We start from the raw sequence: 12,737 nt of genomic DNA, 5'->3' as shown, positions 1-12,737 counted from the left end.
ATTGGAGCAGAGAATTTGTAGCATTGCAGCTGGCTGCAGAGAATACTTGACAGGAGCTGGATCTTGTGAACAGTCTCAGTGCTGCGTGTGCAGAATAGTAATGCTTGATTTGATTTGTCGCTGTCGACTTCTTGCCTCAAGATTGCCGGTCTGCTAGTCAGATATCTAATGAATGTTTCAAAACTGTTTCATGTGGATCTGCATATTCCTTCAGCTAATTTGGGTATACCGGCCCGGTGCAAGTGGCCCCGGATCCAATCCATCAGTCATACTATAATTAGTAATCATGGAATCGAAGATGGTTCGGATATATATATTCTGAACTGCTGACTGTGCAGCACCGTAAATTCCAGAGTATGTAAATTAGGCTAGTATTCACCAATAAACTGAACATCCAACACAAAGACAGCTTGGGGCAGCCATGCCTTCAGTGAAAACCCTACAAGCCACCTCCCTTGGGATGCCTTGACACAAGGGTCTCTGTATTATGCGCTATTTTGAGCTGTCTGCGCTTGCTTGCCTTGATGGAGTGGAATTTGGAATTATCTTGAGAATTATGCTATTTCTAGCTGCTTGAGTAAATCATCTCAACAATACGAGCTCCTCAAGAGGCTAAGAGCAGGATCTCTACGAGACAGTGGGAAGCTGCTGACAATGCTGTGCAAGAAAGTTGTGAGGTGACACTCCGATTACAAAACAATGCAGTCGGAACCTACAGCAAGAATATCGAGTTCCAAAGCTCTTGGTTGCACTTTTATATGGGCAGTCATGTCATGTCAGGATATTTTGTATGTCTCATCACCTGCCGATCTGGCTTCAGCTAAATAGCTATGAACTGCATTACCTTATTAATACGTATCTTTAGGCTCTTTTTATTGATTTAAAGGGAGTTGCACTTCAAAGAACTCGACGTTGAAGGCGCCAGCGTGTATCGTGCGTTGTGTGGCATGTCGTGGAACCAGCGGCGTAAATATACTGAATAGAGGCCGCTATTGGTTAAATCTTGTTAATGTGTGTGTATGCGTGTGTATGCGTGTGTATGAGTACTAATGGAAATGTATGCGATGTAGGTCAGCAATATGTACAAGTCGCTTGCAGGGATCGGTCGTCCTGGTTTCGAAGCGCTATTTGTTCCCAGCGGGACAACCAGCTGATCAGGTATGACTGGAACTATTACGTTTGCGATCCTGCAATGCTGAGTGCCAGTCGTATTTCGAAAATTCTGACGTCCTTCTCTGAAACCTCCAGTCGACGGAGAAGACCTGGACAGACAAGACGGCTGAGAAGAACCAAACACCGGAAGGTGTGTCAACAGTCGAGCCTGGTGGAGCAAAGGTCGAGCTGCACGTTCCCAAGACAGTGGGGTACGCAGACAAGCCTTATAGCTAAGAACAAGTTGTTGACCTTTTGAATGCAAAGCAAATCTCAATGGCTTGGGCATGTTTTGAGTTGACCTCCGAGTACGCTTCTGCTGTCAGGCCTGGAGATCCAGTGAAGCAGCTGGATGAAGCAACGCTGGAATACAACCTGCCTGCTGCACCCCCAGGGGCACATACGCCACGAGCAATTGGCAGCACTGAATATGCGCCAATGGATTCCGATGCCTATGTGGGCCCTGCTGGTGAGTGTCCTGTCCTGTCCTAGTTCTTAGGCGAGAGCACCCTGCATGCCATTCCATTTGATCCCAGACTGGCTTTAGTACTGCAAGGTTGGCATGTCCAATCGCATATCATGATATTGTCTCAAGGGGATAACATGCCTCCCATTCACCAACTTCTTCTTCGGCGATGTTTAAGCATGCCTGCCACGCATGCATGCAGGTGCCACGACAGGGCCAGCAGGCAAGGTGCCCACTGCCTTCGAGCGAATCAGCAAGCGCCGCTATTTAAGTGTCTCATTCCTGCGAGGAGACATCAGCAGAGGACATGCGGCGGTAGCATCCGTTGCTTTTCTCAAGCAACCTGTGCGCAGCTTCAGCGAGAGGATTGAGGTGCTCTTCTGAAATGTTGCAATCTTTTTGCAACTCTCTGAGCAGCTGTGCTGCTACGTTGGTCCTAAGTAGCACTCATTCGGATGGTGGTCATCAGAACAGTAATGTTAGTGACAAATACGGTATTAGTCTCGGCATGCTGGGAGACATTTGGAACCTTGCTCGGTCAGGTGAACCCGGGTGGCGCACACGTGGCAGCCTTGGATCTCCAGGATGACTCGCAGCTTGTGGTGGATGCAGCAGTGGCTGAGTTTAGTGATGGCGAGGTGGCTATCCGCCTGTGCTTTACCACTGGGCATTTGAGTGGATCCTTCAAGCGAATCTGCTTGGAAGGGCTGCATGTGAGTCGGGGATCAGTCTTGCACCCTGCTGCTTCGCAGGGGTCCAAGACATTTGGAATGTTTGAGGTGGAGAGTGCTGGGCAGAAGTCAGGACCTCAGGGAAGGCAGACTCCACTCAAAGTTTCCAGGTAGGTTGCCTGTTCCAATCGACACCCTTTGAAGGCGGCACAGGGGGAATCTTGCTGTTCACAAATGCCTATTTTAGGTCGTGAGATTACTCATGTCTTGGCACAATGCACAAGTCCTTCTTTTCAACAGTACCAGCTTGTCTCCTGCAAGATTGATTCCCAGAGCTTTATCATGCCCTGGCCTCCGCCCGGCAAAATTTGAGGGAGCCCTGAGGTCAATTGTGCAGTATGCTTGCTGCTAGAAGAATTTGATTTAGGCTTACATCAACAGCTGCACATAATCTGGTTCAAAGGTGTGCAGCACCCAATCAAAAGCGCATCGCCACTGCAGGTTTGACGAGCGGCCCAGTGAGACCGGGCAGCTGGGCAGCGCAGAGGGCAGCTTTTCAAAGGGGGTGCAGGTTAAGGCCGGGCAGTCCCAGGCAGACAGCATGGGCACTGGGGGATTTCTCAACCCGCCCCCTGGAGAGGTCTTTGATGGGGATCACAATACTCCTGACATCCCTGTGGAGGGTGACCCTGGGACCATCAAGGGCGTCAAGGTCACCTCTGTGGGTGAGTCACCCAGCTCGGTTCTGGGATGGGAACCTGAGAAAATGGCTACACAAAAGTGTCTTTAAACAAGAGGTCAGACGCCTTCAAGTCAGATTGCAATGCTTTGAGACTTGAGTGTTGGGCCATTCATGGTAGTCAAGAGTCCTGCTCGTTGCTGGCATGGTCAACTCAGACTAAGGATTCTGCATGGCTAAAAACTCTGTCGGTTGGGCACACTGCTTGGCTTTGGGAGGGGGCCTTTGAAAAGTTCTGAGCATGGAGAAGATACTGCCTGAGATCATATCTTGATGGATCTGGAAGATGCCCTGGGAATTGCCTGACTGAAAGCTCTGTCTGTTGGGGGCCAGATGCTGATGGAGCCTTTGGAGGATCGTCACAGACTGAGGCAGGATATGCGCAGGTATCATTTCGATTGCAAATTTTGACCTCTGCACGTGGCATGTGCTTGCCTTCACAGCGTGCACAACTCGTAAAAATTATAATTGAGAGAAAGTTGTACTGAGCATTTTTTGTCACCATTTGCTGATCAGGCAGATGGCATGGGCACTGGAGGCTGCCTGAATCCCCCATCAGAAGAGACCTTCACTGGAGGCGGCGTAGATTCCACTGGTAAAGGTGAGGCGCTCTTTCTTTACATGTTTTTTACTGCGCCCAATAACACATTCCGAGCAACAGCAAACTCAAAGATCAAGGAGAAATGGAGTCGGGCATATGCATGAACGTGATAGAACGTCCAAGTGAGTACCCCTCCGATCATCAACATGTCACAACAGTAGGCTGATGGCTCATGTGTCAATGTGACAGATGAGCCTGGCAGCAGCAGCAATGTCAAGGCAGCACCACATAAGGATGCCAACTATAGTGTCAGCGCTGACTCATCCCTCCCTCCAGGAGTTGCCGCGGACGCATCAACCCCTCCAATGGTGAGTTCCTCCTTCATTCCTCCTTGTTGGGTCCTGCCTGGCATGCAACCAATCATGTTGCACTATGACACCCTGGCTGTGGCAGCATCTGATGTCTCAGGAGGTGTTATTGTTATCATTGTCATCATTATCATTATCAGTATCATTATCAGTATCATTATTATTATCATCTTATTATTACACGTTTTTCCTGCAAGAGGTAGGTGCGTCCTGCAGACAAGCTGCAGTTGAAGGCTGCCACAATCCTTTCCCTCACGAGGTTCTTCAAGGGAAGGGCACTTGTCTTTCAAATATGCAAATTATGATTGGGGAGAGTAGGAATAAATGATTGTCGTTGTGGTTGGGGTGACAGGCTCGGGGCTTTTTCACAGCGCCTGCATGGTTCTCAGCAGCGTCAGATGCAGCAGAGCACAAGACTCCTGGAGCAGGCCCCAAGAAGGACTCCTATGCAGAGGTCAAGCATCTACCCGACCGCCCAGAGCCGGTATGGCACCTCTCCGTTACCTTTGTTGCATCAAGTCTGCCAGCCTTTGAAAGCTTCCATACAAGATGACAGCAGACAAATGGTCCTACAGTGCATGACGTGGTACCCTGGCTTCTCTTTCCTCTTCTCAATCCAACCGTGCAGCATCAAGTTTTGGATATTATACAGCAGGGGGTACTGAAGATTACAGGTTGTCTTTAGTGCCCCCTGTAGACCCCCTGTAGACAGTCAAGGAAGGGTTTAATGGTCAATGCTAAGGGGCGAGAGGATGTCATCTGATGGGGCTTTGTGATGGATCAGGTGGATGCTGGAGTGGTGACAGATCTGCAGACGGGGGTCAATGTCATAGGGGGCACCCCAGTGAAGCCACAGGTGTGTACCAGCCTGGCCCACCTTCGCTTTGCCTGTCAAGACCGCTGAAAGCCTTCGTCATCCTCTTCATTCCCCTTGGCATAAGAGCTCTCTGGCAGGCCTTCTCATGTAGAGGCCTTTCTCAGATGTGGATTCTGGGATACCGTACAGATGTGCGTCTGGTGAAGTCCGGCAGAAAGCAATTTCTCTTGCCTGGCCTCTTCACAGGGAAATGCTTGTGCTTGCCTGCAGGCGGACCGGATGACTCACCCTGACCAGCTGCACCGCGACACAGAGAGCATGCAGCCTGAGATTGATTCGCGCATTGAGACGATGGTGCCAGACGAAAACACTACCTTGGCAGGTCGACCCCACTAAGAGATCTGTGGTAGCTTCACAGAGAGGAGGTGCAGAAATAAGTTGCTTTGGGGGCACCATCATGTAATTCTCCAACCTTTGGCAATCAGATGACCTGTTGCTTAGCTGACCAGTTACAGCATGCTTAGCGGGTACCCGGTATGGCAAAACCCATTATTTTTTCAGCAAGGTGTGTCCTAAGGTGTATTCAGCTGTGTTATTGGTCTGCACATTTATTGCAAAGGGTAGGCATTGATGCCTGTCGCTGGAAAAGTCCTCATAATAGATGTGCGCTCGGGTTTTTGCCCGTAAGAAGAGGAATGAGAGCCAACGCTTTTGTGTACATAATATATAGAATGCATGCAGAACATCCATTGATTGTTGGGACTTTCAAATTGGAAGTGCTGCCTGGAGGTCTGATAATAATTGAAAGCGCGCCGGTGATATGCTGACTGCTGACAGAGTGCAGTAGACTCATATCACACCTTCAAAGCTACAAGGCTGTTACAGTGATTTGTACTTGACTGAGTCTGGCTAATGAGGCGTTGCTATTGATGCCAATATTGCAATGTATGTACCTCTCACGCATCGCAATGCTGTTCTACAACTCAGTAGTAAGGCAGTACTGCATCCACGACTAAATGCCTGATCTAGCAGACGGGGTGGGGACAAAAGCAAAGGGGGTAAAAGTACAGGGCGAAAGCTCCTAGCATGCATGGCCTTCTGCCTGTCAAAGCACGAGAAAGGAGAGGAATATCTTCAATGAGAAATCAGACGCCTCGTCAACACGAGTTGGATCCTAGAGTGTCTTCTGCTGCAAACGCCTCAATCACGTGTTATTGCCCCCTTCAATCTGACCTATCTGCCGTCTTTCAAATTCTCAGTCCTGCTTCTGCACAGCAATGTTCTGGAGGCATATTGGAAAGCGCCTTCGACACAGTAGTCCCGTCACTATTGGCACAATAACAACCCAGTACAATTGATTAAGCGCGTCATGAAAAGCGGACACTTGCTCTGCAACTATCAGTCGGACATTTTGTGGCTCCTCTTCAGCGCAAATCTGCAGCAGTAGAGAGTTCACTTGTGCTGGTGTAAACACCTCATTTGTGGGACTGTTCTCGATCATTGTTCTTTTGTTTTCTCAACTAGTCGTATTCAACAGCTCTACCTGGGCATGCAAGCAGCTCCACATTAGGAAGTAGCGTAAGATCTGCTGTCCCATAAAGAGCTTCACAATCTGCACCAGCAACCGGCTTGTGTCATGCCACCGAAAGAATCTCGCCGCACAAGTGAGACATTGAGTGGTCGGCCACACTCTTAAAGCCAGTCTCTTCAGTTCTGCGCCAATCATCTTGAGGCCCAACCTCAGAATGCCTGGCGTGAGTGGCTGCCACCACGCAAAGGGTGTGCGTTTGCCCGACATTCAATGCCGCTGCATCTGCACAGCGATATTGGCAATATCTTTGACGTTTGCCACTCTTGCAGTGCTGCCTACAGGCTGCAGTGGCTGGCATTTGGCAACTGTTGCGCACCAACCTTTTGGTCAACAAACACTAAATCATGGTCAAGAAACACCCTCTACATTCTTTAAGAAGTGCACTGCCCATTTTGGCTCCCAGCATTAGATAATCCCTCATCCCCGGCGTGGCCGCGCGCCGCATGCTCGGGACCTGAAGCTGCAGGGAACCTACAGCGGCAGCTTCAGGGCCCGGCCGGCCAGCAGCCGCCGGCGAAGCCGCCTCAGAGCTTGTGGAATTTGATGGCGAGCGTCATCTGGATGTAGGCGACAAAGCGCATGCCGATCAGGATTCCCAGCATGATGAGCGCGTCTGTGCCGATGCTGAGACCGTTCTCGATGTTTGCGGGGATGAGGCCGGAGGCGTCGGGGACAGCCATTCCCTGGGCGGTGTGAATGGAGAGCCCCTCGAACTCGTTCTTGACCAGGCCGCTGTAGCCGTACGCCACGTAAGACAGCTTCTTGATCCATGCCAGGTACGCCGGTGTCTTGGTCTGCGCAGCACAGCAAACAAACACGTCAGCCAAACGCCCACGTGGTGAACTAGGCATGCATGACCAGCATGCAGGTGTTATGCCAGGGCAGAACATATCTTGTATGCTCAGTAAGAACCAGCAGAAAGCACAGACTGAGTGTGGAGTCATTTGTTGCCGGCAGAGGAAGCAGCTGTGTCCCTTGCTTCAGAACATGGGCAGATGGGCATGGAAGGGGAGTTTCTTCTGGGTGTCTATTGGATCCCTGTCTGGTTGGCATGCAATGAGATAAAGGATTCAATTGGATGCCAGCTTCCAGAGGTATCGATGAAAACCTCATCTCTGTGCACAGTGACTATTGCCGAGTAACACTACTTCTATGTTTATAAATGATGAAGGCCTCGGGGGTGGTCTGATCAAGGGCGGACCTGGATGAAGCCGGTGAACATGAGGAGGGGCACGTAGAAGGTGGCCAGAATGATCATGCCCACAAGCTCGTTGCGCGCCAGGCCAGCGCACAGAATGCCCAGCGTCTCGCTGATCAGCAGCAGCTCAAAGTTGAGCGCAAAGAAGAGGAAGAACTTCACCAGGCTTATCTGGTACCCGACCTGCGCGCACACACCCGCCAACAGTCAGCATTGTGTGCCTTCCAAGTCCAAGATCTGGCACGGCGATGGGCTAATCTAGGGTGAACATTTTGCTGTCAAGTGAGCACCACAGATGCCGTTTGACAGGAACCTGTGTGCTCAGAGTGCAGTGAAGTCTGCATGCACTTGGATAATAGATGCGATTGTCGGGTTGCACAGGTGCTATAATCAGCTCGCAGCAGCAGCTGGGAAATTGTGGATGTACCAGAAAGTAGACAGAGCCGGTGAAGATGCAGGCGAAGGCGAGCTGGAAGGGAAGGGAGGTCAGGCTCTTGGCAATGAAGAAGGATGAGTAATGGTAGAGGCCGTTGCTGATCTCTCGCCGCAGCAGCGGCTTCTGGGAGTACCTGCAAAGAACATGCACAATTTTTAAATTTTTTAATTTTCAGCAGAGAGGCAACGTGCCACGAAGTGAGAGATAGGTATGAGTGGTAAGCAAGGCCTGGTCGCATGCTTGTCAACCATTACAGGATAGGAAAATGGACAGGCAAACACTGCCCACAAGACCAAAGAGGCTCCCAATATGTTTGTAAAATCTTAATTTAAAAATCTAAGAATAATATCTAAGAATATGTAAGAATATGTAATAAATATCTAAGAATATGTAAAGTTAAATATCTAAGAATATGGGCAGGGGTAGGGTGGATGGGGGACTCACATGATGGTGCAGGCGTTGTTGCCAGGCTGCAGCACCATGCAAGACGCCACAAACCAGAGGGATGCCAGCCGGTCAAAGGACGCCGCGGGCAGGTCCTTGCTTAGTCGCCAGTAGGTGGCACCTGTACAACACAACCTTTTATCCACTACTCTAGTAATTAAAGGTAGCAGAGCATCTCAAGTGCGAGGTCTTCGGCGCCTCATGACTCATGCATGCATTCCACGGAAGCCCGGAGCCCGAGTGGCTCAATGGGTGCCGCCTCGAATTGCATGGGAAGGTGCCTCATGACTCATGACCAAGGCGACACAGAGCCCAAAGGTGTTTCTATGCGCGCCGCTTTAAGCGCGGCAAGGGAAGGCATACCTATGAGCAATGCGAAGAAGATGTACTGGCCGGCCTGAATGGCCAGGTTGGTTGGACACCTGTACCAGGACCTCAGGAAGCGCACGCTCAGCACATGCACCTGCAGCAGCAAATTATATTTGTTTTAATTATTGGTTCTGGAATTGAAAACTCACATGAAGGGTCCAGCACCGACTGCTGTCCATGGGTCTGCAAGGGCGGCATAGCATGATTTGAGCAAACCGCGTCTTCACGAGTGAATGCTGTTTGCACCAGGAGCAGTGAATACCTCACTGCTGCAGATGTGCGCAGAAGAGATTCAGTGAAGAGGTTAGTCACTAAATTGATAAGGGAGGAGGCAGGTCTGGGAAGGGGTGCTTGCCTGGTACCACTGCGAAGTGGCCACCTCCTCTAGGGCCACATGCTCATGGCTGGTGGACGGGAGGTCATCCGGCAACAGACCTGCAAGAAAAACTGCTGTGTTCAGTGCCGCGTTCATGATGCAGCTCTCCTGATACTCCCCTGAGTCTTCTTGCATTTTGTCACAGGAGAGACGCACGCCTTCGTCAAGAAAGCCCAAGACACAGTGTGAAAGCCTGCACGGCCCACAGTACCGTATTGATCTTCGGGGGTCTCAGCCCAAGAACTCCCCCCTCATCATTGCACGACAGTGAATTGTTCTTCAGGCCTCACAGCGAAGCACCAAACAGGATGAGGGCTGCCCCTGGAAGAGTGTCAGACAAGGCAAAGGATAATCATAGGAAGGAGGCTCCTAGAGGGGTGTCCAGTTTTGGCAGCCCGGGCCGGGCAGGCGGGCAGGGGGCGCGCACCGTTGGAGGGCACGGACTGCAGCGCGCCAGCGACCATGTGGCGCGCAATGACGGCCGTCATGTTCGTCGGCGCCGATCCCGACCGCGGCGACACGACCGAGACAGCCTGCGCCTCCAGATCGATCACGAGGCTTCCCCCGCGCGCGAGCGGCTTCTCTCCGCCGGTGATGCTCCTTTCTCCGCCGGTGATGCTGTTATGCCGCGAGAGGCGCCCCACGCTGCCGCCGCGCTTCAGGCCCAGGCCCAGCGCGCCCTGCACGACGAATTATAATTGTTTCACTATATCCCTCCAAAGCCCTAGATAATGACCCTTCCCCTACCATCAAACCCTAAAAGACGGGACAAGATATCACTGATGACTGCAAAATCTATCCTGCCGGCAGCGCTGTTCAAGTATCGCTCTTTTTTTTGAAAAGAGGGCATCTGACAGTCTGCAGGAATGGAGGTTCAAGCCTTCTTGGGCGAGGCTGAGGGAGCATGCATGGTGCCCAGCGCACCATGGAGGCCTGGCTGTCAAGGCGGGTGAGGTGTTGTTCGATGAGGCTCTTGGCGTACTGCCCCGCCAGGAAGGGCACCGCGTACTCCTTGTCCTTGCACAGCGTCAGAATGTGCTCCGCCGTGCTGCGGTACCCCGGCCGCCTGCATGTGTCATCGATTTGATTAGTCATGACATATATCCTCGTCCAAGGAATGCCATCAATATGTTTATTCATGACTAATGTCAAGGTCTGACGGATGCCCAGCAATGCAAGTGCTGATAAGTGCCCACGTCTGGGGACCCCGTTGGATTTTTTTATTGTCATAATGCATCAGCACACATGCAGGTCAGCCCTGCAGACAAATATTTTTCTAATCCCTGGACCTGTGCAGACACTATATTGGATGGACCCAGTTCGTGCGGCTCTCACTGAACCAGCGTTGGAACCGGCACACACTCCCAATAATTTTCCAATTCGACTCTCAATCTGAGAAATTTTTGGAGCGGGGGGCGCACTCGAAGCCGGCGTTGGCAAAGTACTGGTCGGCCTCGGGCCAGGGGCCACAGTAGAGCATGCGGCCAGAGGAGAGCAGGATGAGGTCATCAAATCGCTCGCAGATGTCACTGCTCGGCTGGTGGATCGTCAGCACAATCTGCACCAGCACAGCCACTTATGTCCCATGCCAGTGTAAGGCAGGTAAGTATTCCCAATGTCCACATTACTGTTCTCGAGAGCTGCACAACAGCAACAGCCTTGGTGGAAATTACAGCTGCACATTAACTGAAGACACGGAGCAGCTGCAGCATTTGCTGAGCCATGCATGCATCCCTGACTCCGCGCAACAAACCAAAAGAGATGGAGCAAGAATTGGCAAGGCAGGACGTAGAAGAAGCACAAGAACAGGTAGCGCGCACCGTGCGGTGCTTGTGGGTGGCGAGGTGAGACAGCAGAGAGATGAGCTGCTCGGCGGAGTCGGAGTCCAACCCGGTGGTCGGCTCGTCCAAGAAAATGGCGCGCGCATCCGTCACGAGGCCGATGCCGACCGACACGCGCCGCCGCTCGCCGCCGGAAATGCCACTCACCGCTCCATCCACATCCTCCCCTATCATGTGGTCCTTCACCCCTTGCAGCTCCTGGCAGGGCAGAATCATTGAATAACTCAGTGAACTCTTCATTGCTTGATCGGCTGTCTTCAGCAAGAGTAAGGGTGGATCAAGACTCTAGGGATAAGTGAGCGGGTGCTGAGGGGCCTGGGGAGAGATAGTGACTCAAAGGTTGCTGCTGAGCGTTCATGGATCCCTGAGATTGAAGAAGACTATGCTGCGCAGTGAGCAATTGTATTCTCGGCTCTGTGTGGGTGTCTGTGGGTATCATATTGGTGACAGGTGCTCACCAGCTCCTCCAAAATCTGCTCCACCCGCTCCTCCTTTTTGGCCCTGGACAGGCTCTGAGGCAGCTTCAAGAGCGCACTTGTCATCAGGGCCTCCTTCACCTGAAAGTGCATTCAATTATTTAATTTAGAGAATGTATTTATTGACAGCCCCTGTGAGGTCAGGTGATGGTGCAGTACAAGCCTGACACCAGAGGGATGTGGAGTGGATGTACATAACAAGATGCTTCGTTGCTGATCATCGTGATCGGAGCAAATTTGCTCACCGTGGCACTGGCGAGCAACACATCGCTCTGCCACACGACCGCAGACTGGTTCTTGAACACCTTTGGGTGAACAGGTGAGCCGTTGACCAGTATGTGCCCTTGCTGCTCCCCTCCAGAAACATTGCATGCCAGGATTTTGAGCTGCAGCACATAAAGAGTCTGATGATCAAGCACTCAACAATTCTTATATGCGTCCTATTACCAGCATGCAATCACCCGGACGAATCCCAAATCACCTTGCAGAAATCTGCCAACCCTGACACACTTATCCATTGCTGTGCACTTCATTTTCAAAGTGCAGCAATCCACCGTAGACAAGCTGTGCAATAATAATATTTCTTCCTCAGGGCAAACCGATCATTTGCAGCCTGCACTGAACCTTTCACCGTCTACAATCTTGAAATTGCACTTGCACAATAGACCAAGATGCTAAGAATTCAAGAGCCTCTCTTGCTCTCACAGTGATCAGAACATTGACCAGACAATGTGAGGCTTTCTGATCAATGGGAACAGGTGCTTCGCAGCCACTGAGCTGGGTTGTCGGTGTTCAAGGTTTGGTAAGCCAAGTGACAGCCGGGAACTGGTGGACTCACAAGTGTGGATTTGCCGGCGCCCGAGGGTCCCATGACTGCAACCATGCGCTTGGCCGCACACACACCCGTGACATCATTGAGAATTGCCAAACCGCCGTCACCGCTGTTGGGAACATGGAAGCCCAGATTCTGAAACCGAATCTCGCAGGGGTAGCGGTTCACGGCCAGGCTGGGTGTATTTGGCTCGCGGGGCGTCCTGGGAGGTGACATGGGAGTAACCTGCCGCATTTAAAGACCGGGCTGCGGCCCCTGTTTCTCTCCCAGTGGCCTATCAACACATGCACTTGGACGGGTGTACAGAAATCGTCTCTGCCGAGAACTCTCGATGCTACAGGATCACGCTGCACTTCGCTCGATACCGATGATGCAGCTGTATATTGGAACGCTAAGGAATCCAGGCTGGGATGCACTGCC

General features: G+C 51.5%; 2 protein-coding genes across 2 annotated transcripts; one reads left to right on the top strand and one right to left on the bottom strand.

Moving 5' to 3' along the window:
* Window positions 1-1,428: 1,428 nt before the first annotated feature.
* COCSUDRAFT_43932 (hypothetical protein) lies at window positions 1,429-5,150 on the top strand (the record flags this gene model as incomplete). Its single annotated transcript, XM_005644988.1, has 9 exons — window positions 1,429-1,621; window positions 1,821-1,990; window positions 2,161-2,331; window positions 2,371-2,459; window positions 2,791-3,014; window positions 3,819-3,937; window positions 4,290-4,421; window positions 4,722-4,793; window positions 5,025-5,150. The coding sequence occupies 9 exons, from the start codon at window positions 1,429-1,431 to the stop codon at window positions 5,148-5,150; spliced, it is 1,296 nt and encodes a 431-aa protein (XP_005645045.1).
* A 454-nt stretch (window positions 5,151-5,604) lies between these two features.
* On the bottom strand, window positions 5,605-12,727 carry COCSUDRAFT_48534 (P-loop containing nucleoside triphosphate hydrolase protein). Its single transcript, XM_005644987.1, has 13 exons — window positions 12,324-12,727; window positions 11,731-11,871; window positions 11,468-11,566; window positions 10,989-11,207; window positions 10,590-10,726; window positions 10,093-10,234; window positions 9,596-9,848; window positions 9,148-9,227; window positions 8,787-8,886; window positions 8,424-8,544; window positions 7,971-8,112; window positions 7,547-7,726; window positions 5,605-7,139 (listed from the first exon to the last, which is right to left on the bottom strand). The coding sequence occupies exons 1-13, from the start codon at window positions 12,549-12,551 to the stop codon at window positions 6,870-6,872; spliced, it is 2,112 nt and encodes a 703-aa protein (XP_005645044.1). The 5' UTR covers window positions 12,552-12,727; the 3' UTR covers window positions 5,605-6,869.
* Window positions 12,728-12,737: the final 10 nt, after the last annotated feature.

Source organism: Coccomyxa subellipsoidea, assembly GCF_000258705.1.
Source record: "Coccomyxa subellipsoidea C-169, whole genome shotgun sequence".
Classification (NCBI taxonomy): Eukaryota; Viridiplantae; Chlorophyta; class Trebouxiophyceae; family Coccomyxaceae; genus Coccomyxa; species Coccomyxa subellipsoidea.
This window is presented reverse-complemented; position numbering and strand designations above follow the sequence as displayed.